This window comes from Choloepus didactylus, chromosome 5 (assembly GCF_015220235.1).
Source record: "Choloepus didactylus isolate mChoDid1 chromosome 5, mChoDid1.pri, whole genome shotgun sequence".
Classification (NCBI taxonomy): Eukaryota; Metazoa; Chordata; class Mammalia; order Pilosa; family Megalonychidae; genus Choloepus; species Choloepus didactylus.
The window spans coordinates 35,746,893-35,772,476 of record NC_051311.1 but is presented as its reverse complement, the minus strand read 5'-3'; the positions used below and the strand labels follow the sequence as shown (position 1 = coordinate 35,772,476).

The following is a 25,584-nucleotide window of genomic DNA, read 5'->3' as shown; positions in this document are numbered from 1 at the left end:
TGTAGAGTCATTTTGTGAAGTTTTGATATTTCATCAGCTAGTGATTTAATAGTCTACCCTAGGTGGGAGATAGATTTTCTTCTTAAACACTAATGCTACCTTTTTAAATACCATCTGCAATCTTACAGGGTATCTTCCAATGCAGGAAATAGTTGCCACATTGACAAGGGGAATAATGCAAAGAACAGAACACCCCGTGATTTAATCTGGGTTAATGGATTTTTTCATGATCCTTTTAGAGCTGTCTCTAGTTTGGCAGGCAGTAGTTTCTTCATGAGTTTCTGTTGTATAGGAAGAGGTCATAAAAGCCTTTATGTTTCTAATTTTCCCTTTTGGAAGTTTATCATAAATAGCCATTTGGGCAATAGCATAAGCTATAGAAAAGGAACCAACCCAAATATGGGTAGTATTTTATATGTCTTGTGTCCACATACAAAATTATGCTTCTTGAAGAGCACAATAAGGGTATTTATTGCCTTTAAGAAATGGGATATTAGCTTGTAGGGTTAATTGGGTGTAAACTCCAAAAGAAGGATTATAACCACCATCATCTTTATTGTTACCTGACATCTTGGTCCCATTTAACCTTTGCCTGACCTTTCAGCTCACCAGAAATTTGTGCCCTGAGTGGAATAAGTTCTTATGATATTAAAACCTTAGGGTACTTGGAGAAAATGGTGTCTCTAAAGGGGGTCTGGCTCCTACAGTGTCATCCTGTTTCGTGGAAGTAAAAGGAGTCTTGCCTTGTAGATACTGAACATGTACTATACCTTACACTGTGGCCATTATTATCTGTCTGGTTTCTAGAAAAACACCACATCCTTTGGGCTAGAAAGGCCATATCATAATCCCAGTCTTGGAGACTCTTAAGGCACAGTCCAGAATTATTCTAAAAAGGATATCTGTGTGATCAGTGTATCAGATGTTTCCTTCGGAGCCAAGTCTACATGTCTAAAGGGGATGGTTATTAGAGGAATACTTTGGGGACTAAGTGCAGGATGGGAACGCATCCAGCAGTTACTGTGGTTTCATTTGCTCTATCATGTGCTAGAAGGGTAAAGGAATTGTATTTAAGGTAGACGTGCATAAGGCAGAATAGAATAAAGAGGAGACAAAAGGAAATCATGGTGAAAATATGGTATTATTGAGGATGGAGATATTGGGCATTGTAAGGGGTACTGGATGAATAACAGAATGCTTAGACAGATGGTGGAACCTGTTCAAAAGATATGGGGGAAGGCTGGATAAAGGGAAGCTGGGTGAGTGATAGGTTCAGTTTCGAGTTTATTTCTCTTTAAGTTTTGGACTTTTCTTTTTCTAATGAATGTTTAAGTGAGGCTATTATGGATGCAGATCGTAGTCTAGTAGTCTCTGCATATCAATTAAGAATGCTCCCTATTTTTTCTGAGAAGTCTTAGATCCTTTCTTTTTGAAGGTGCCTCTCTAGTGCACAATTTCGTGCAAATCAAAAGTTCCCCACTTTTTGCGAAGTGGCTGCTGCAAAGACAGATCGTCTTCTGTCATGTCCACCTGTGCACAGAGAAAGTTACATATAGCATGACCACATATAAGAAGGAGGATTTCTAGCAGGTAGAGGAGAGGGAGACTCAGAGCAAGTTGAGCCCATTATGCTGTGGTCAGATGAAATGTACCATTTGTCTTGGAGTCCTGAGCTTTTCAATTCAGCCATTCAGGACCTGTTCTGACCTCAATGGAGAGTCCTGGGAAATGGAAGGACCACACAGACCCTCAGACTGAACCAGGAGCAGCTCTATGGGCAGAAAAGGAGGCTCTGAAGAGGCAGTCAGAAATTTAAGACCTTGGGAGGGAGGAGTGAATTAAACCAAATGGGGATGCTCATGATAGAACCCAAATGAAAGGTACCTGAACCAAAGGATATTGAATTCGATGCAAATTGTGGAGTTCTGATATAGGAAGAGTTTACCTTGGGGGTTGCAGATTCTTGACAGTCGAGCAGTAGACACAAGGGCATGTCATGGGCACCTTACCTGGTCAGTCACTAGAGCCCACAGTCCCAGAGGGGCACCTTCTATATCTTGTTGGGGCCTCCAAACTTGTTGAAATCAGAGTCAAGTTTGCAAATTAGAGCATTTTATTCGGGGCACCAAAAGTTTTGCTGCAGCAAGGAAGCCAGATCACTTGCAAAAACAAGCAACTCGAGCTTATAGGGATGGCAGACAATTTCTATAGACAAAAAAGAAATTAGCTTCACTTCTATTGATTAGACAGAAGTTTGTCTGTCTTATAGGGGTGAATTTAGGGTAGGAAGGCTTTATTTTGCATTGGGTAAAGTGTAATGAAGTAGGAACTTGATTGACTGTGTAGCTCTGCTGCATTGGTGGGGATTTAAAATTTCAGAAAATACCAAGAGGGAATGAAAAGATGAAGTAGAGCGTGGGATTTTTTTTTTTTTTTTTTTTTTTTTTTTTTTTTTTTTTTTTTTGGGCTCCCAGGTGTCTCCAGGGCTTTCTCCATAAGATTTTATTGTCAGTGTATTCATAGCTTTTGCTTACAGTTATCTTCCTGGGAATTTATTTGCAACTTCTCTTATACACTCTACATCTTTAAATAAAAAGAAAGATTGAGTTTTATTTTTTAAACAAATGTATGAAACAAATAGAATTTCTTTTTAGAGAAAAATCTGAAACAATTTAAAATACTTTTAGAATATTCAAAAAGCATGTAAATGCATTTAACTTGTTAAAATACACATTTATAGAATGATACAATGTGTTTAAGTTTCATATTTATAGTTTTTCTAACTTTTTTGGGGCCATAGACCCTTGTCTTGGTTTCTTGACTGCTAAAACATACCATACAAGGAGTTGGCTTAAACAATAGCAATTTGTTGGCTCATAGTTTTGAGGCTAGGAAAAGTGCAAAATTAAAGCTTTAGCAAGGTGATGCTTTCTCCCTGAAGACTGTGGTAGTCTAGGGCTGGCTGCCTGCAATTTCTGGGGTTCTTTAGCTTTTCTATCACATGGCAGTGCACATGGTGGTGTCTTCTCTTTTCTCTTTCCGGTTCTGTTGGCTTGCAGCTTTTGGCTGCTCCCTGTGGCTTCCTCCTTCCATGTCCAATTTCCTTTGCTTGTAAGGACTCCAGCCATGTTAGGTAAGGCCACTGTCATTCAGCACGGGCACACCTTAACGAATAATGTCTTCAGGGGTCCTATTTACAAATAGGTTCATGCCTACAGGACTAGAAATTGGGACCTGAACATACGTTTTGTGAGGGACATGATCCAGTCTACCAAAGACTCCTTTAAGAATTTCTAGATTTCAGGAATTTAGGTATCGTCTTAGAGTACATTAGGTACTCATTTCTGCTCTGTAGTTCTCACAAGATCTTTTTATTAGCATTTGTATTTCATTGCCTTTAATACAACAGTAAGTGCTTGTTGAGTTGAATTGGATGTTTACTGTAGATAATATGGAAGTTTAGGCTGTCAAAGTATGTTTTTTAATGAATGCATTACTAAAGAAAGAAATTCGAAATTAGGACTACACATTCTTTCGTAAACTCTAGTCCCATTTAACTACTAACCACCTCCCCTTTTTTTTTTTGCCTGAAGATAGTTCTTTTGTGTTCAGCTTCCCTATTTTTCTACCCTTTGAAATCCCTCCACCTTTCCCTTCATTCTCTCCTCTCCTTTCTGCTTCCCTTTCTTCTTGACTGCCTGCCTTCTACTGGGCTAAATAAAAGGATAAAATAGCTGAAGGAATCTGTAAGAAAAAATGAGATTAGCAGAATAATACAGCAGTTTAAGAGTAGGACAGACTAATGTACACCATACAGTCCTATATGGCCGTTAGAAAAAGGCCCTACATTGGCTTTAAGTTTCACAGTGACCAGAGGGAAGAAGGAGAAATAATCTGTGGTGGAAATCACAGTGTTTATAAGACATATGACTGACAAAAGAAAAACTTTTCGTGCAGTTTATGTTCTTACAGCTTTATTGACGGATTCAGGAACCAGGCAGCATTCCATTCAGAAAGTAGAAGGGAGCTCCGCTGAGGTAGTGGAAAGGGGGAGCTCATAGAGGGTGAACACTGAAGCAAGTGAGGAAGTGTTCTGATTGGCTGTCATTAAGTTTCCATTTTACAAAGGGGGAGATCTTATAAAGTGGGGAGCAGATATACATCTATTAGCATAGTATGCTTGTCCATTCTGATAAGCTCTCTCTATTAGACTGAAACTAGGTTTAACGCCAGGTATTGCTTCTCAGCAATCCTGTAGAGTGTGTTCCATTTTCTTGAAACTCTCCTGCAGGTCAGTTGTCTTTGTTTTCTGGAAAAGCCCTTCCCAGAAAGGGACCTTTTCCCAGCAACACCCTATGCAGGCAGTCATTTTATTTTACTTAACATGACCAAAACCAATGGGTTGTTCTGAGAGGTCCATTGTGACCTGACAGAGACCTCAGAGAAATTTCTTCTGTAGACCCTCACTAAGGGTACTTTCTCCACATGTCCCTTTAAGAGGTAATGAAGTGACTTTCTAAGTGCTTTATCTTCAGATTACCCTCTGCTTGAGTTTGGAGTGTAGAGTCAGTAGAAGCAGTTCTTTGGATGAATACCAAAAGAGTGCTGACTGCACAGGCAGCTTTCTGAAGGTATATTTTGATGCAGTAACAAAGTGTAGACTACTTAGAGGCATGAATGAACTACGTGTCCTTTAGATTATCTTCCAAAATAACAAAAGCCCCAGTTTTGAGATAAGGCAGCAGAAAATTATTGATGATGGTATTGGGTATTCGGTGTTGCAGTTAACAGCAGATCCATTTCTTAAACAGTCATTTGAGTGAAGAATACACTTTAAATGTTTTCTTGTGAAAATTAAGGAACCTGGTCACTGTGGCCCTCTCATCTCCACACTGAGGGAGCTGAGGGGATTGCTCTTGGATGGGACCAGTATCTTCCTCAAGAAGCAGTTTTGGAACCACTGTAAACATGGTATTTTAGGAGACCAGGTCCTCAAGTTTCCATGCCATAGAGTGTGGCTGCAATAATTTTAGCCTGAAAATTTCCTAATGAAGAAGTTGTCTGTGGTGGGCTTTTAAACAAATAAAGTGAAAAAACACTAACAAAAAACCAAAACCAAAACCAAAACATCCTTAGGAATGTCTAATTTAATGTAGTGCACCCTCCTTGTCCCTCCCCCAAGCTCCATTAATTATTCATTAGGTTTAAGCCAGAGTTTCTCCAGAAAATCATCTGCCAGTCTGTTGGCCAGTAATGAGCAGGACCAGTTGTCAGTTGTCAGTGGAGGCTTATTCTAAGAGATGACAATCAAAATATCAGGAATGCTTTTTAATAGTAATTAGGTATGCAGTTTATCTAAGTGTTACCATGTTAAGATACCTGACCTAAAGAAGATGGGGATCAAAATACACCCCTTTATTACATTATTTAAAATTGCCATCCAGTCAGTCTGGAACTTGTTCCTACCTATCCTCATCTATGAGCATTAGTAACTAAAGGTCACCGTGTATTTAATGCATAGATAACTACAGCTATGGTTGATGGTCAGACATCAACTTATGTTCCTGAGAGATTTCTTCACAAGGTGGCAGAGTACAACAATGATTGTGCGTGATACTGATCCTGGAATAGGATGTTGGCTTGAGAAATCTAGGCTAACAATTTGTCAAGAAAAAGATAGGTGACCAGTAACCTGATGGGTCTATATGTTGTGGGAAGAGGGGGCTCTTAGTAGAAGATTTCCTGTTAAGAAATAAAATTAGGCAACAACCTGGGTTTCCCTAGGTGGGCCCACTCCCAAGGACTTTTAAGAGACAAATGAGTTTGTAACCATTGAAGCCCACTTGGGAGAACCGACCATACACAATTCTGGTGGCAGAAAGCCTTTACCAGGGGCTTTGTTTAGTTTATCCCTAGAAATATAGTTTGAGGAAGGGTTACCCAGTTAGAGAATCTACAGTATGTACTGTCATTTTCCTTTTAGTAGAAAGTTGAAAAAAGTTGGGGGGAATGCTAAGATATTAATGGCTCTGGGCTTCCATGGTATTTCTCACCACTAGATAGAGAGGCGTGGAAGATTTATTTCGTAACCATTCCTCAGATCCTCCTTTAAAAATAGTAAACTCATAATTTTTGAAGGTGATAACAAAATTGTAGTACAATTTGGTGAGACTCTGGGTGGCTCCTTGTTAATGGTTTCTCATGTTAATTGGTAACCCAGCCAAGGCATTTAAAAAGCTTTTTATTTTTTCTTAAAGCCTTCTGACAGTTCTTTTCAACTTGGCAACTAGAGCAGGAAGAGCCTTTTTTAGTTTATTAAAAATCTGTTGATAAGATGTTATAGGTGAAATTTCTCTCTAAAGGCACTCAGGGTGGAATTTGAGTAGTTCCACAGATAGAAGATGAGATCATTAATGGCTTTTCATGGCCTCTTGCTCTTTTTCACTCTTCATCTTTCTGATTTCACCTGTCTATTCCTCAGACCAAATGTGTGCTGGGACAGCTATTCTAAGAGTTAAAATTAAAGAAATATGATCACTTTTTGTCCAATAGTATCTCTTTTTCCTAAAACTAGCAACAAGCAAGAAAGGACAACTCTGATATTGTATAATCTATTACTCTGGTCACTAGGGACAGAAAAATGCATTTTCCTCATACCAGTTTCTTGGGATGTCTGCTTACATGTAAACTTGGTGAGGGATTTACTATTCAAACATATAAAGCTTACTTGGAAGAGTGCCTGCAAGAAGATAGTCCTGTAATTGTTCAGCTGATTTCAGGAAAAGCAGGGTCAGATCCTTGAAATATGGCTTTTGGACTCCTTGAAACATTATTTTATTTTCTTTGTATATACTTTTCTTAAATGATATTTTCTTTAAGAAAGTTAAATCAAGAAAAACCTAATTTTACTTTTATTGTCCTAAATAATATCCTGTAGAATTAGCCTGAAAGAATAAAATTTTGATCCTTCATCAAAAACTGATAGAAAATTTAATGTAGGTTCTCTCTTTCCTCAGCCTTCCACACACAAGCTTCTGATCTGGCCGTTTATCAGAATTCTAAAGTGATAGAGGGGAAGTGGGCAGAAAGTATGGCTCATTTGAAAACATTTTTCTGAGTAATTCAGTTATGCTCCCTTTTTCTCCAAGATCACCCCACTAAAAATTTCAAGTATTAATTGGAAGACTTCCCCCACTCCCAGTGATTAGGTAAGGCATAGCAGCCAAAGATCCAATGTTAATTTGACCTGAGATTAAAATAAAATTATAAAAAGTCATTTAGTCAATTTATTCAGTTTGTTTTGTTTTCCTCATCCTTGTAAGGGTTCTGCGTGGACCACAGGGAACACCTGGAAGCAGAATTGTTTTGTGTTTTCATTTGGTTTTAATTGAGGGAAAGTACTGAGAGGAAGAATTTGGTGATACATTTTGGGCACAGGAAAAATAAGACAATCGAAGCTTTTTATTTGATAGCTTTTTCTTTTTTTGACAATCTAATCTTTGTTTAGATTAGTATCTTTTCATATATGTGAAGTGTGTCATTCATATAAATGATTGGACATGAGAATTTTGTTGTGGGACAGTTTACTAGAAAGATGTGGGTGGATTGTTTCATCCAAAGGAAACCCTTCTGCTTTGTGTCTTTTAGAATGTCGTTCTTTCAGGAGGTTCAACAATGTTCAGGGATTTTGGACGTCGACTACAGAGAGATTTAAAAAGAGTGGTGGATGCCAGATTAAAACTTAGTGAAGAGCTCAGTGGTGGCAGAATAAAGGTAGGAGACCAGTGACTGTAAACACGTTAAAGAAATGGAGTTTCTGCAATAGAACTGACTTGGCTCTCTCTTCTTTAACATAAAACTTAAGTGGCTTGTCTGGGTAGCATGAAATAAAAACAAGTTTGAATCGCTTTCTTAGCCACACTGTGAAATTACCTTCAGAGGTTTGTGGCCTGAATCCAATCCAAGCGTAGTTAAGACTGATATACCTAGTGATGCAGCAGCAGCAATTTTATGCTACCACTGACCCACGTTTGCCAGCAATTTTCTTTTGTATCATAAGAGATCAGGCGTGTAGTGTAATGACCAGTATCCCAGGGAGATAGATTTATTTATGGTGAGGATCTTTAATGTCCTTTAGAAATGTTCTCATTAAACTAAAATAACGAATATTAGCAGGAAGTTTACATAGTATTCTTCTAAGATAATAATTCTTAACTTGCTGGTGATTTTATTTAGGCTTTTAACCAAGATTGGGTTTTGATAGGGTAAATGGGAGCAAACACATATAGATATGACCGAGGAAAGGAGGCCCCACTGTAACAGAATCATGCTGTTTTAAAAATGTAGTTTCCCTGAGAATTTTTGGACTAGTAACTATTATTTGGTGTTATCTCTACAGTGCTAAAACATTTGATTTTTTTTTTTTTTTTTTTGGCTTAAAAAATCAATTAGGTCAGTTGGTTGGATTTTTTATGTTTTAAAAAATGCTATTAGTGTTGCAGAAAGTTTACCTGATTTGCATGCTTTGTTCCTTTGAATCCACCTAGGTTTGGGACTGAGAGGAGGATTTTGAAGCAGGAGAGGCTGAGAAACATTCTTTTAAGAGGCAGCAGTCTAATTGAGTATTGATGGACGAAGACATGATCATAGTAGGAAAGGACGTTGTACCATTAAAATGAGAGGAAAACTCATATGTTTTTTTCTTTTGCACTCAACTCAGAATGAAACCATCTCCTTGTCAGCTGAAAGATTATTATAATAAAAAAATTTTTGCACTGCTTGAACTAAACATAAATTACTTTATTTTCTAGCCTAAGCCTGTGGAGGTTCAGGTGATAACACATCATATGCAACGCTATGCTGTTTGGTTTGGAGGCTCCATGCTTGCCTCAACTGTAAGTCTTTTTCTAAATTGTTCTATATTTCATTTCTGTGTTCTCTAATTCAAATAAAAAAGTTGTCTTATGAAGTTTAAGTGGTCGGTGTTTTAATTGTGTTTCTCTAAACAGTTGCACAGTTAATTCTGTGAGACAAAAATATTTTAATGATTTTTTAAATTGCACAGCTAATTTGTAAGCATCCTTGCTAATTAGGTTTCACAGGTGTTATGGCTAAGTGAACTCCAAAGACAATCAATAAAATCTTGCATTAATCGTTAATTCAAATACTTTTCCAATTAATTGTTTTTTTCTCTTAGATTTGTTAATAACTAACTAATTGTTAAATATCCTAGCATAGTACCTGAGACATAGTTGGTCCTAGATAAATATAGGCTGAATACATATAAAAAATAAGGAAATAAAACTCCATTCAGTTATTCAGTCCATCACAGAAGACAAAATTTTACAATAAGGATCTGGAGAAAGAGAAATGAAGGTTTTGGATAAGCAGTTACTCATTTACTTAATAGTTTTAAAAATTGTACTTCCTTCATGAAATATTTATATATTCTTCCTAATCTTTGCTTTTTCTTAGCCTGAGTTCTTTCAAGTTTGTCATACCAAGAAGGACTATGAAGAGTATGGCCCTAGCATTTGCCGTCACAATCCTGTCTTTGGAGTCATGTCATAGTATTTGCCTTGAAATGATCATTCAAGTCATGATATGTGAGTGGAAAGTGTCCTTCCGAAACCAGAGAAGACTGCAGTTTCTGTAAATAATGATGTTTGGTATCGCTGTCTGCGGAGTGAGCTTGCATCACATTAGTGCATGAGGGCACAACTCAGTCATTTCAACAAAAGCCATGTATGTGCTGACTATTATGCCCATTCTTTCTTCCTTCACTTTTTCCCTTTTAATTCTCCTCATTTTCTCTCCTTCTCTCCACCTGAGCTTCTAGTTGACAGACAAAATTCTGAAGGAATTCAAATGTCACTTTAAAAATTGTTAGAAAAAAATACTAGAAAATGGCATAAAATAGTTCCTCCCTAGGAAAGGTGTAAACCTTTTACTTCCCAGCCTATTTTTGTAAATAAAATGTTATAAACTTGAAATACAAATTGATGTTTATATTTCCTATCATTTTGTATTCTATGGTATTTGGTACAACTGGCTGATCCTAAGCACGGATAGATATTGATGTCATGGAGTGCTGTAATAAAAGTTTCTAATTGTGAGGCATGTTCTAGTATGTTTACAGACAAAATAAAAAAGAGCAAACTGTTTTTGGCCTCATTTGCTAGAAAATGATTATACTTTATTTGGAGTGACATGAAGTTTAAACACTAAACAATATTCTATGAGAATTATTACAGATAATGTATCTTTTAGTTTTCTTGTTTGAACTTTCTGGAACTGCTTTATAGAAGATGATGGTTTGTTGTTGGTGAGTGTTGGATGAAATACTACCTTGCACCATTGTAATAAAACCTATTAGAGTCTTTATAAATATTTACTGCTGTCCTGTGGTGGTCTTTGGTGTTCCCCTTTGTATCTGTGCTGCTTTTAAATAATATTATCTTTGTTTTTTCCCCACCAGTGGAGAGTTTGATCATTAATACCAAGTTTATGGAAGGAAATTTCCTCAAATGATGTGAACTGCCTTGTTCTGCATTGGAAATGGTACAGATAACTGTCTGTTAAGAGATTTTTAGGGGCAGAGGTGGGGGAAGAGTTTCCTAATGATTGCCAGTGTCCCTTTTTAGGAATTCAAGATTCATGCTTTTAATAAGTTTGCTGAGTAGATTGCTGATTTGAAAAGTTATTTGCTAAGTTAATAAATTTAGGTTTATTCCATTCTTCACATAACACTTACAATTATGTTACTTTTTAAACTGTTATGGTATTTCTTCTAAGTTGTGAGGTATGCTTTATTCTCTGAAAATTTGCCTTCATACAAAATATTTGGTTCTATTATTTATGTTTAGAGACAAACAATTAAGTTTAGGTATGACGATAATAAAAAATAGTTTAAACTCAGGAAGGTAAAGTCTAAGTTTAACAAGTCTCTGATGGCTGACCCTCCCACTTTTTTCCTGCATTGTCAGTGAGTCCAGTCCCTCAGTCTCTGCTGAAGTGTCTGATACCACTTGGTTCTTCCTTCATACCAGCAAATTATTTCTCTGCATTGCCTCTGAGGTTTGCCCCTTCTCAGGATCTGTAGACTGTTTTGGTTCGTTGTGATCTCTCAGCCATTCTGTAGCAACAAGTTCCTAGTTGGTCTGTTTGCCTTCAGTCACACAACCCAGCATCCTATGCATGGTAGCAAGAATACTTCCTGTAACACCAATTTCCTCTTATTTCTATACAGTCCAGGAACTGATGTCTATCTTGGTACAATTGCCCTCAGTTTGTGCCTTCCTATTTGGACCCTTTGCCTTGCCAACTTAAATTTGCTTTCCATTTCTCATAGCAAGTGTGCTGTTTCTATCTCCCTGCTCTCCATTTTGTTTGTTTGTTTAAATTGGTCCGGTGCTATGTCAGCTTGTTGTGTTTTTCCCAAGCTCCTAGAATAATGCTACTTATATATGTCAGTGCTGGTGACTGACTTCAGAGGCATCTTGTTTACTGCTTCTTTGGGCAGCTCCTCTAATGACAGTTTGGAGTTGTGTATTGCGAAGCCCAGGCTGAACGAGAACTAATATAACCAATCGTAGAGCGCAGAACACCGAAGCTTGTACTTTCCTTGTTTGGGACAAGATGATCTTTGAGATTGTACTTAAGTTTATCAATCACAGGAATTTTGGAAAGGGATTTTGTTCTTAACTTAAGTCCCAGTGTGATAGGACAGTGTGATATATTAGAATGTGACTGGTAAAGTGCAGTAGTTTTCAACCTGGCTGAGACCCATCCTAGATCAAATGAATCAGAATCTGGGGTGAGAGAGACTATTGGGAGTAGGACAGGCATCTGGGTTTTTCCTCTTTCTTTTTTTATTTAAAACTTCTCAGGTGATCCCAATGTGTAGCCAGGGCTGAAAACCCTAGTGAGCAGAAAGAAGGGCTTTTGAATCAGAAATATGTGTGAACCCTGGTTGCTCCTTAGGCAAATGACTTCTTATACTCTGCTTTCTTATCTATCTGAGAATTGTGATGGCCATATTGCTAAAGCATATTGTTTTTGTTTATTCAGTGAAACCTGCCAGATACTTGATTCTGCAGTGTGCATTAGTTACTTTATAAGGTGGAAAACTGCTTGTGGTTATGTTATTAATTTTAAGGAACTCTGCACATACATTTTATACAGGTTAAGTTGATTAGTGCAAGATCATAATACTGTAATGAGTTGAGTATGTAATGAGTTAAATATTGTAATGAGTTAATATTGTACAGTTGGGAAAAATCAAGCTTCTGACAAACATGCCTTATAACTCTGTAAGTAGATTTCTATAAAATACAGTGTAATCTTGAAAACAAGTAAATTTTATGGTAGTATTAATCAGTTCATTCTACAGCTTTACTAATATGAATAATGAAATTCTTGTATGACTGAAGTACAGATTGTTTTGTGATTAATTCATTCTATGATCCTTCCATTCTATCTCATTTGCAAAAATTATGATTTTGCCAAAAAAACATGTGAGGTTAATCGAGTGCGCAGCTTATTTAAAACCACAAGAGGGTCCCATTAAGAATATTTATCTGTTAAATAATTCTTTACTTAATTGAGGAATATTTCAGAATGTTTCTTTTAAAAGTAACTGCCAAGCTTGTTAAACAGAAATATAAATTGATAGACAAAATAATTGTGCACTGCTCTGACAATTACATTAATTTCACTTGGTCAGATGGAAATAAATCTTTTTAAAAAGGTGGGCAAGAAACTATAGCTTGATATTAATATCGTTATCAAAGGATTTTTCTAATGTTAATATATTAGCTCTTTTTGTCCAATTTTGTTTCTCAGAAGTAAGCTGCTGTTTATTCCTTACAGGTTGATGTTTTCGGCTTTACTCTCTCATTTTTTAGCTTGGGGTGCTACAGAATACTCTGATTATATATGTGTGTATAAATATATATATATATATATATATATATATATTTTAATAAACTTTTTTGTCTTTTTTAACTTTTTATTTTGAAATAATCTCAAATTTACAGTGCAGTTGCAAAAATAATACAGAACCCACGCAGAGAACTCCAGCATACCTGTGCACCCAAACATATACCCAGACAACCAACTTTTAATATTTTTCTGGGTTTCTCTGTTTGTCTTTCTGTCGTTCTGTCTTCCTTTATCCCTTTCTCCTCCCCTCCCCTCCTTTCTTTCCTTCCTTTCCTTCTTGGGTTTCTTCCCTCTCTCCCCACATCTCTCTCTCCCTTTTTCTTCCCCTCCCCTCCCTCCCCTCCTCTGCCCTTCTCTCCTCTCCTCTCCCTCCTTTTCCCCTCTCCCCTCCCCCTCTCCCTCCCCTTCCCCTTCCTTTCTTCCTTCCCTTCTGTGCTGGTTTGACTCTATTATATCCCCCACAAAAGCCATGTTCTTTTCATCCAATCTTGTGGGTACGGGACTATATTGTGGGTGAGACTTTTGATTAGGTTATTTCTACAGAGGCATTGTGCCGGTTTGAATGTATTGTGTCCCCCAAATGCCATTATCTTTGTGGTCTTGTGAGGAGACGTTTTGGTGATGGTTGGATTTGCTTGGAATGTGCCCCACTCAGCTGTGGGTAATGATTCTGATGAGATGTTCCCATGGAGGCATGGCCCCGCCCATTCGGGGTGGGCCTTGATCAGTGGAGCTATATAAATGAGCTGACTCAGAGAGAGGGAACTGAGTGCAGCTGGGAGTGATGTTTTGAAGAGGAGCAAGCTTGCTAGAGAGGAGCGTCCTGGGAGAAAGCCGTTTTGAGGCCGGAGCTTTGGAGCAGACGCCAGCTGCCTTCCCAGCTAACAGAAGTTTTCCGGATGCCATTGGCCATCCTCCGGTGAAGGTACCCGATTGCTGAGGTGTTACCTTGGATGCTTTGTGGCCTTAAGACTGTAACTGTGTAGTGAAATAAACCCCGATTTTATAAAAGCCTATCCATCTCTGGTGTTCTGCATTCTGCAGCATTAGCAAACTAGGACAGGCATGACCCTGTCCATTCAGGGTGGGTCTTGATTAGTTTGCTGGAGTCCTTAAGAGAGTTCAAGAACCGACACATATCTGAATGTTTGGAGATGTGGACAGAAGAATGTTTGGAGATGCTAAGCTAAGACATGCAGCCCAGAGTTTGTCCCAGAGATGCTAAGAGAGGACTCCCAGATGCTTAGAAATGCCCCGGGAGAACAAGCAAGGATGCACAGGAGCTCAGAGAGAGAAACTAAGAGAGACAGAATCCCAGAGGTATTTTGGAGAAAGCCATTTTGAAACCAGAACCTGGGAGCAAAGGACCAGCAAACATTAGCCACATGCCTTCCCAGCCAACAGAGGTGTTCCCGACCCCATGGACCTTTCTTCAGTGAAGGTATCCTCTTGTTGATGCCTTAGTTTGGATGCTTTTATGGCCTTAGGACTGTAAATTTGTAACTTAATAAAATACCTTCCTTTCTCCTTTTCATTGTTTATTCTTTCTTCCTCCCCTCCCCTCTCTTCCCCTTCTTTCCTCTCTTCCCATCCATCCATCCATCCATCCATCCATTTTTTAAACATTTGAGAGTAGATTGTATATAACTTGCCCCTTGAATGCTTAATATTTCCATGTACTTTTCCTGAGAACTAGGATATTCACTTATGTAGCCACCTTAAGTAGTCATCAAGTTAAGAAATTTAAAATGGATATAAAGCTTATAGTCTGTATTTCAATTTTTTCATATGTCCCAATATACTTTTGGGCATTTTCTCCTCCATTATTAGATCCAGTCTCCCTATTTATTTATTTATGTGAAAGTACAGAGTTCTAATGTACCCCCTTCCACACACATGACACACACACTTTCCATATAATTAACATCAGTAGTATGGTACCTTTGATGAATCAGCATTATTGTAATTATATGATTAAGTGTAGTCCATAGTTTACTTTTAAGATTTACTCTTTGTATTGTACAGTTTTATGGGTTTTTTACAAACAGTTTTTATTCTGGTGACATTTGTATAATTAAAATTTCTCATTTTCACCCCAATCAGGTGAAGCCATTTGGTCCTGTCCTTTTCTTTGTTGGGAGGTTTCTGATTTCTGATTCAATCTCTTGTTATTGTTACTGGTCTTTTGGGTCTTCTGTTTCTTTGTCATTCAGTTTCGATAAGTTGACTGTTTCTAGGAATTTGTCCATTTCACCTAGGTCATCTAATTTGTTGGCATACAATTGTTCATAGTATTCTCTTATAATTCTTTGTGTATCTGTGGGGTTGGTAGTAGTGACCTCCTTTCATTTCTGATTTTGATTACTTGCATCCACACTCTTTTTTCCTTTGTCAATTTTATGGCTAGTCAATTTTATTGTTCTTTTCACTTTTGGTTTGTTCTTTTGAAACTTGGTTGCATTGATATTCTCTGTCTCTCTATCTCTGTCTCTCTCTTTTTATTCTTTATTTCATTTATCTGTGATCAAAACTTCATTGCTTCCTTCCTTCTACTCACTTTGGGCTTAATTTGCTCTTCTTTTTGTAGTTCTTCCAGATGTGAGGTTAGGTCGTAGTTTTGAGTTCTTCTTTTTTAATGGAAGCATTTATAGCTATAAATTTACCTCTGAGCACTACCTTTGTTGCATCTCTTTAGTTTTTTTTTTTTTATTTTTAAAAATTTTATTGTGTAACACACGCACCATAAAATTTGCCATTTTTATAATTTTTAAATGTAAATATGTTGCATTTACAATGTCTGCCATCACCTCCTTCTATTACCAAAACTTTTCATCACCAAAAACAGAAACAGTGTATTCATTAAGGAATAACTCCCATCCCTCCTTCCCTTAGTGCCTGGTAACCTCTACTTTCTGTCTCTAGGAATTTGCTTATACCAGATATTTCATAAACATGGAATCGTACAATATTTATCCTTCTGTTGTCTGGCTTATTTCACTCAGTATAATGTTTTCAAGGCTCATCCACGTCACATATATAAGAACTTCATTATTTTTTATGGCTGAATAATATTCCATTGTATGTATATATCACACTCAGTTTATGCATTCATCTTTTTTTTATTTTCTACTGTAAAAGTTTATTTTTTTTATTTTAAATCTTCATTTTATTGAGATATATTCACATACCACGCAGTCATACAAAACAAATCGTACATTCGATTGTTCACAGTACCATTACATAGTTGTACATTCATCACCTAAACCAATCCCTGACACCTTCATTAGCATACACACAAAAATAACAAGAATAATTGAAGTGAAAAAGAGCAATTAAAGTAAAAAAGAACACTGGGTACCTTTGTTTGTTTGTTTGTTTCCTTCCCCGATTTTTCTAGTCATCCATCCATAAACTACACAAAGGGGAGTGTGGTCCTTATGGCTTTCCCAATCCCATTGTCACCCCTCATAAGCTACATTTTTATACAATTGTCTTCGAGATTCATGGGTTCTGGGTTATAGTTTGATAGTTTCAGGTATCCACCACCAGCTACCCCAATTCATTAGAACGTAAAAAGGGTTGTCTGTATTGTGTGTAAGAGTGCCCACCAGAGTGACCTCTTGGCTCCTTTTGGAATCTCTCTGCCACTGAAGCTTATTTCATTTCCTTTCACATCCCCCTTTTGGTCAAGAAGATGTTCTCCGTCCCACGATGCCAGGTCTACATTCCTCCCTGGGAGTCATATTCCACGTTGCCAGGGAGATTCACTCCCCTGTGTGTCTGATCCCACGTAGGAGGGAGGGCAGTGATTTCACCTTTCAAGTTGGCTTAGGTAGAGAGAGAGGGCCACATCTGAGCAACAAAGAGGCATTCGGGAGGAGGCTCTTAGGCACAATTATAAGGAGACCTAGCCTCTCCTTTGCAGCAAGTCTTCCCAAGGGTAAATCCTGTGGTGGAGAGCTCAACCCATCAAACCATCAATCCCCTATGTCTGTGGTCATGTTAGCAACCATCGAGGTGGGATAGGCCAATACCCCTGCAATCTCCACAGGCTCCTCAAGGGGGCTCTACATATTTTTTTCCTTTTTTTTTTTTAAATCAACTGTATGAAAAATAAAAAAAATAAAAAAAAAATAATTTAAAAAATAACATACAATAAAAGAACATTTCAAAGAGACCATAACAAGGGAGTAAGAAAAAGACAACTAACCTAAGATAACTACTTTACTTCCAACATGTTCCTACTTTACCCCAAGAAAGTTACCTAATATAGCAACATTTCTGTGAACTTGTTCCTACTATACCCATCAGAAATTAACAGACCACAGTCATTCCTGGGCATTCCCAGAACGTTAAATTTACCCATGACAGCTTATCTGTTCTTGGATTATTGTTCCCCCTTCCTTAATTACTCTCTATCTATAGTTCCCCTACATTCTACATTATAAACCATTTGTTTTACATTTTTCAAAGTTCACGTTAGTGGTAGCATATAATATTTCTCTTTTTGTGCCTGGCTTATTTCACTCAGCATTATGTCTTCAAGGTTCATCCATGTTGTCATATGTTTCACGAGATCGTTCCTTCTTACTGCCGTGTAGTGTTCCATCGTGTGTATATGCCACATTTTATTTATCCACTCATCTGTTGAAGGACATTTGGGTTGTTTCCATCTCTTGGCAATTGTGAATAATGCTGCTATGAACATTGGTGTGCAGATATCTGTTCGTGTCACTGCTTTCCGACCTTCCGGGTATATACCGAGAAGTGCAATCGCTGGATTGAAGGGTAACTCTATATCTAGTTTTCTAAGGAACTGCCAGACTGACTTCCAGAGTGGCTGAACCATTATACAGTCCCACCAACAATGAATAAGAGTTCCAATTTCTCCCCATCCCTCCAGCATTTGTAGTTTCCTGTTTGTTTAATGGCAGCCATTCGAATTGGTGTGAGATGGTATCTCATTGTGGTCTTAATTTGCATCTCTCTAATAGCTAGTGAAACTGAACGTTTTTTCATGTGTTTCTTGGCCATTTATTTCCTCTTCAGAGAACTGTCTTTTCATATCTTTTGCCCATTTTATAATTGGGCTGTGTGTACTATTGTCATTGAGTTGTAGGATTTCTTTATGTGTGCAAGATACCAGTCTTTTGTCAGATACATGGTTTCCAAAAATTTTTTTCCCATTGAGTTGGCTGCCTCTTTACCTTTTTGAGAAATTCCTTTGAGGTACAGAAACTTCTAAGCTTGCGGAGTTCCTGTTTATCTAATTTTTCTTTTGTTGCTTGTGCTTTGGGTGTAAAGTCTAGGAAGTGGCCGCCTAATACAAGGTCTTGAAGATGTTTTCCTACATTATCTTCTAGGAGTTTTATGGTACTTTCTTTTATATTGAGACCTTTGGTCCATTTTGAGTTAATTTTTGTGTAGGGTGTGAGATAGGGGTCCTCTTTCATTCTTTTGGATATGGCTATCCAACTCTCCCAGCCCCATTTGTTGAAAAGACCATTATGACCCAGTTCAGTGACTTTGGGGGCCTTATCAAAGATCAGTTGGTCATAGATCTGGGGGTCTATCTCCGAATTCTCAATTGGATTCTATTGATCTATATGTCTATCTTTGTGCCAGTACCATGCTGTTTTGGCAACTGTGGCTTTATAATAAGCTTCAAAGTGAGGGAGTGTAAGTCCTCCCACTTCATTTTTCTTTTTTAGAGTGTCTTTAGCAATTCGAGGCATCTTCCCTTTCCAAATAAATTTGATAACTAGCTTTTCCAAGTCTGCACAGTAGGTTGTTGGAATTTTGATTGGGATTGCATTGAATCTGTAGATGAGTTTGGGTAGAATTGACATCTTAACGACATTTAGCCTTCCTATCCATGAACATGGAATATTTTTCCATCTTTTAAGGTCCCCTTCTATTTGTTTTAGTAGAGTCATGTAGTTTTCTTTGTATAGGTCTTTTGTGTCTTCGGTTAAGTTTATTTCTAGGTACTTGATTTTTTTAGTTGCTATTGAAAATGGTATCTTTTTCTTGAGTGTCTCTTCAGTTTGTTGATTTCTAGCATATAGAAACATTACTGACTTATGTGCATTAATCTTGTATCCCGCTACTTTGCTAAATTTGTTTATTAGCTCTAGTAGCTGTATCGTCGTTTTCTCAGGGTTTTCCAGATATAAGATCATATCATCTGCAAACAATGACAGTTTTACTTCTTCTTTTCCAATTTGGATGCCTTTTATTTCTTTGTCTTGCTGGATTGCCCTGGCTAGCACTTCCAGCACAATATTGAATAACAGTGGTGATAGTGGGCATCCTTGTCTTGTTCCTGGTCTTAGAGGGAAGGCTTTCAGTCTCTCACCATTGAGTACTATGCTGGCTGTGGGTTTTTCATATATGCTCTTTATCATATTGAGGAAGTTTCCTTCAATTCCTACCTTTTGAAGTGTTTTTATCAAAAACGAATGTTGGATTTTGTCAAATGCTTTTTCAGCATCTATTGAGATGATCGTTTGATTTTTCCCTTTTGACTTGTTAATGTGTTGTAATACATTGATTGATTTTCTTATGTTGAACCATCCTTGCATGCCTGGAATGAACCCCACTTGGTCATGGTGTATGATTTTTTTAATGTGTCTTTGGATTCGATTTGCAAGTATTTTGTTGAGGATTTTTGCATCTATATTCATTAGGGAGATTGGCCGGTAGTTTTCCTTTCTTGTAGCATCTTTGCCTGGTTTTGGTATTAGATTAATGTTAGCTTCATAAAATGAGTTAGGTAGTGTTCCATTTTCTTCAATGCTTTGAAAGAGTTTAAGTAAGATTTGTATCAGTTGTTTTTGGAAAGTTTGGTAGAATTCCCCTGTGAAGCCATCTGGCCCTGGGCATTTATTTGTGGGAAGATTTTTGATGATGGATTGGATCTCTTTGCTTGTGATGGATTAGTTGAGCTCTTCTATTTCTTCTCTGGTCAGTCTAGGTTGTTCATATATTTCCAGGAAATTGTCCATTTCCTCTACATTATCCAGTTTGTTGCCATACAGTTGTTCATAATATCCTCTTATAATTTTTTTAATTTCTTCAGGATCTGCATTTATGTCACCTTTTTCATTCATTATTTTGTTTATATGGGTCTTCTCTCTTTTTGATTTTGTCAGTCTAGCTAGGGGCTTGTCAATCTTGTCGATCTTCTCAAAGAATTAATTTTTGGTGTTATTTACCCTCTCTGGTTTTTTGTTCTCTATGTCATTTATTTCTGCTTTAATCCTTGTTATCTCTTTTCTTCTACTTGGTTTAGAATTGGTTTGCTGTTCATTTTCTAGCTTCTGCAGTTGATCCATTAGTTCTTTGATTTTGGCTCTTTCTTCCTTTTTAATATATGCGTTAAGTGCTATAAATTTCCCCCTCAGTACCGCTTTTGCTGCATCCCATAGGTTTTGGTATGTTGTGTTCTCGTTTTCATTCATCCCTATATATTTAGCAATTTCTCTTGCTATTTCTTCTTTAACCCACTGATTGTTTAGGAGCATGTTGTTTAACCTCCAGGTATTTGTGAATTTTCTAAGTCTCTGATGGTTATTGACTTCTAATTGTATTCCATTATGGTCAGAGAATGTGCTTTGAATATTTTCAATCTTTTTGAATTTATTGAGCCTTGTTTTATGTCCCAACATATGATCTATTCTGGAGAAAGTTCCATGAGCACTAGACAAGTATGTGTATCCTGGTGATTTGGGATGTAATGTTCTATATATGTCTGTTAAATCCAATTCATTTATCAGATTGTTTAGGTTTTCAGTTTCCTTATTGGTCTTCTGTCTGGTTTATCTATCTATAGGAGAGAGTGATGTGTTGAAGTCTCCCACAATTATTATGGAAACATCAGTTGCTTCCCTTAGTTTTGTCAGTGTTTGTCTCATGTATTTTGTGGCACCTTGATTGGGTGCATAAACTTTTATGATTGTTATTTCTTCTTGTTGAATTGCCCCTTTTATTAGTATGTAGTGGCCTTCTTTGTTTTTTTTTTTTTTAATCTTCATTTTATTGAGATAGATTCACATACCACGCAGTCATACAAAACAAATCGTACTTTCGATTGTTCACAGTAGCATTACATAGTTGTACATTCATCACCTAAATCAATCCCTGACACCTTTATTAGCACACACACAAAAATAACAAGAATAATAGTTAGAGTGAAAAAGAGCAATTGAAGTAAAAAAGAACACTGGGTACCTTTGTCTGTTTGTTTCCTTCCCCTATTTTTCTACTCATCCATCCATAAACTAGACAAAGTGGAGTGTGGTCCTTACGGCTTTCCCAATCCCATTGTCACCCCTCATAAGCTACATTTTTGTACAACTGTCTTCGAGATTCATGGGTTCTGGGTTGTAGTTTGATAGTTTCAGGTATCCACCACCAGCTACCCCAATTCTTTAGAACCTAAAAAGGGTTGTCTAAAGTGTGCGTAAGAGTGCCCACCAGACTGACCTCTCGGCTCCTTTTGGAATCTCTCTGCCACTGAGGCTTATTTCATGTAGTGGCCTTCTTTGTCTCTCAAAACATCCCTGCATTTAAAGTCTATTTTATCTGAGATTAATACTTCTACACCTGCTTTCTTTTGGCTGTAGCTTGCATGAAATATTTTTTTCCATCCTTTCACTTTCAATTTCTTTGTGTCCCTGTGTCTAAGATGAGTCTCTTATATGCAGCATGTTGATGGTTCATTTTTTTTTTAATCCTTTCTGCCAATCTGTATCTTTTAGTTGGGGAGTTTAATCCATTTACATTCAACGTTATAACCGTGAAGGCATTTCTTGAATCAGCCATCTTCTCCTTTGGTTTATGTTTGTCGTATATATTTTTCCCTCTCTCTTTTAATATCCTTTAATGTACCCATACCGAATCTCTTTAGTACTGAACCTTTCTCCAAGTCTCTCTCTCCTTTCTTTGTTTCTCTGTCTGTGGGGCTCCTTTAGTATGTCCAGTAGGGCAGGTCTCTTGTTAGCAAATTCTCTCAGCCTTTGTTTGTCTGTGAAAAATTTAAGCTCTTCCTCAAATTTGAAGGAGAGCTTTGCTGGATAAAGAATTCTTGGTTGGAAATTTTTCTCACTCAGAATTTTAAATATGTCATGCCACTGCCTTCTTGCCTCTATGGTGGCTGCTGAGTAGTCACTACTTAGTCTTATGCTGTTTCCTTTGTATGTGGTTAATTGCTTTTCTCTTGCTGCTTTCAGAACTGGCTCCTTCTCTTCCATGTTTGACAGTGCGATCAGAATATGTCTCAGAGTAGGTTTATTTGGATTTATTCTATTTGGAGTTCGCTGGGCATTTATGATTTGTGTATTTACGTTGTTTAGAAGATTTGGGAAGTTTTCCCCAACAATTTCTTTGAATACTCTTCCTAGACCTTTACCCTTTTCTTCCCCTTCTGGAACACCAATGATTCTTATATTTGGACGTTTCATATTATCTATCATATCCGTGAGGTCCATTTCGATTTTTTTCCCCATTCTTTCTTTTGTGGTTTCATTTTCCATTCTGTCATCTTCCAGGTCACTGATTCATTGTTCAGCTTCCTCTAGTCTTGTACTATGAATGTCCAGAATCTTTTTAATTTGGTCAACAGTTTCTTTAATTTCCATAAGATCATCTATTTTTGTATTTAGTCTTGCAATGTCTTCTTTATGCTCTTCTAGGGTCTTCTTGATATCCTTTGTATCCCATACTATGGTCTCATTGTTTATCTTTAGTTCTTTGATTAGTTGCTCTAGGGACTGTGTCTCTTCTTATCTTTTGATTTGGGTGTTTGGGCTTGGGTTATCCATATCGTCTGGTTTTTTCATATGCTTTAGAATTTTCTGTTGTTTTTGGCCTCTTGGTACTTGCTTAACTTTATAGGGTTCTTTTAGGATTTGTACACCAATTGAAGTCCTTATCTCTAATTTATCAGATCTACAGCTTCGTTGCGTACACTTTCTCTAATTAACCAGCAGGTGGCGTCCACGAGCCACCTGTTCTCCACAAGCCAATTCTCCCCTGCTTTGCCTTTGTGGTGAGTGGGGGAGTGAGTCTTGTGGGGTCCAATTGGTGTCCCAAGCTTGCGTGTGTAGTTGGTGTTGCATGCCCTGTATATCGGGTGTGTGTCTGGGCAGTCAGGGAGGGGGGGGTGGCTCTAACAATCAAATCTCCCTGGTGTTCCTGGAGTTTTAAAGCTGCTGCAATAGTTTAATCCTTCAGTTCAGTCCTGCCACAGTTTGTCTCTGCCACTGACCCACAAGTCTTTGGTATTGGCATATGGCCCCTGAGACTTGCGAGTGGGTCCCTATTCCAGGCTGTGCATCCCCTGGTCCTCTGTTGAGGGATGACTGTGCTATGTCACAGGTAGAGTGACGTCCCCCCAGGGCGAATCTGGGCTGCTGGGCTGTGTAGGGATGCTCCCAGTCTGCTGAAATGATGGCTGAATGGGCTTTGTTAATTCACACAGCTCCACCTTCCCAACTCTGGGACAACCAGCTGAGGGTGCAGGGAAGGCTAATGTCCACGCCCAGTTTTGTGGTGTGTGCGTGTTATTTGAAGCACTTCCGGTACACTGGGTTGTCTGGGGCAGCTCTGGGCTATGGGGCTGGCGACGGGCAGGAGTGTTTCCTGTCCACCCGGATGATTGCTGTGGGCGGACACCCCCCTTTTCTTGGGAAGTTGTGGTGTTTAGTGAATTTTCTCAGCCACTGGATTATTGCCTTTTGTCTCAGAGCTCTCTTAGTTCTGCTCTTGTCTTGACCTGCGCAAATTGCAAGTCTTTGAGGCTTTCTGTATTGGGCTTCTTAGAGTAATTGTTTTAGAAACAGAAAAAAAAAGATAAAAAAAAAAAAGCCCTCCTTGCAGATCTAATGGGTTATTGAAATGCTAAGAGACTAAACAATTAGAGCATTAAGGAAAGATCCAGGGGGCAGAGAGATCAGTTTTTCTTTGGGATTTGCATATAAGCCTCAGGGCCTGAGCTCTGCCCTTCCCCTTTCTATGTTCACCAGAACTCCAAAAAGCCTCCGCTTTTATTTTGGAGTTTTTCTTGCTATTTTTTGCTATGCCTATCTCCTCCTTGCTGGGCTGGCTGCTCTCAGATTCTCTGGTGTCTGGTGTCTGTCTATCTGTGATTGGAGTTTGGATCAGTAGAATGAGTTTCTGATATGAGCTGCCACTGCAGTTCTCCCTTCTCCTTCCCAGCGCTGACAGCCCCTCCTCCCACGGGACTGAGCCTGCCAGGGAGGGGTGCGGGTCCCCTGGCCGCAAAAACTTAACAGATTTCGCTGATCTCAGTAGTTCGACATGTTCATGAGTGTTGTAGGAAGTATGCCCAAAGTCAAATTGCTCTGCGTTGTCCAATCCACGCAGTTCCTGGCTTTCTACCTACTTTCCTGAAGGAGTAACTAAAATACACAGCTCACCAATCCGCCATTTTGCCCTGCCCTCTCTCTTTAGTTTTTGTATGTTGTGTTTCTGTTTTCATTTACCTCAAGATATTTCCTAATTCCCTTGCGATTTCTTTTTTGATTCCTTAAGAGTATATTGTTTAATTTCCACATGTTTGTGAATTTTTCACTTCTCCCTGTTATTGATTTCCATCCCCATTCCATTGTGGTTAGAGAAGTTACATTGTATTATTCCAACATTTTTGAATAATGTTGTGGTTGGAGAAGTTACATTGTATTATTTCAATATTTTTTAATTTTTTGAGACTTGTTTTTGACTTAACATATGATCTATCCTGGGGGAATTCATGTGCACTAGAGAAGAATGTTTATTCTGCTGCTTTTGGGTGAAGTGTTTTATATATGTCTGTTTGGTCTAGTTGGTTTAGAGTATTGTTTTTAAGTCTTCATTTTCCCTGTTGGTCTTCTCTCTAGATGTTCTATCCTTTATTCGAAGTAGTGTATTGAAGTCTCCTACTATTAATGTAAGACTATATCTCCCTTCAAATCTGTCAATGTTTACTTCATGTATTTTGGGACTCTGCTTTTAGGTTTATATATATATTTATAATTGTTACATCTTCTTGTTGATTTGGCCCCTTTTACAGTACATAATGATCCTCTTTGTCCCTCATAACAGTTATGACTTAAGGTCTATTTTTTATGCTATTAATATAGCTACCCCAGCTCTCTTTTGGTTACTGCTTGCATGATATACTTTTCCCATCTTTTCACTTTTGCCTTACTTGCATCTTTGAATTTAATGTGAGTCTCTTGGTAAACAGCATGTAGTTGGGTCATGCTTTTTATCCATTCTGCCAATATCTTCCTTTTGACTGCATAGTTTAACTCATTTACATTTAGAGTAACTACTGATTATGCTGGGGGCTTTGTTCTGCTATTTTGATGTTTGGATTTTATAAGTCTTATACCTTGTTTGTACCCTCAATTGTTCCATTTTAGGGGTTCTTTTGTAATGAACCCCTTTAGAATCCCTTCTCATTTTTTCCTGTGCATATTTTTCCATTATTTTCTTTGTGGTTACCATGGGGCTTAAGTTTAATATCCTGTATTTTATTTCATTTAATAGCAACTTAACTTCATTAACATATGCAAACTGTATCTCCCTCTGATACTCCATTATTATGTAGTTCTAAACTTATACATAAAAAGTTTA

General features: G+C 37.8%; 1 protein-coding gene across 5 annotated transcripts in view; it reads left to right on the top strand.

Moving 5' to 3' along the window:
* The window catches only part of ACTR3B (actin related protein 3B), a 156,991-nt gene extending 146,828 nt beyond the window's left edge, over positions 1-10,163 (top strand). For all 5 annotated transcript variants that reach the window (XM_037835760.1, XM_037835759.1, XM_037835758.1 and 2 more), the window contains 3 exons: positions 7,648-7,773; positions 8,811-8,894; positions 9,475-10,163. In XM_037835760.1, coding sequence (XP_037691688.1) covers positions 7,648-7,773; positions 8,811-8,894; positions 9,475-9,570 — 306 coding nt within the window. In that variant the 3' untranslated portion in view covers positions 9,571-10,163. The remainder of the gene's footprint in view (positions 1-7,647; positions 7,774-8,810; positions 8,895-9,474) is intronic.
* The last annotated feature ends 15,421 nt before the right edge of the window (positions 10,164-25,584 follow it).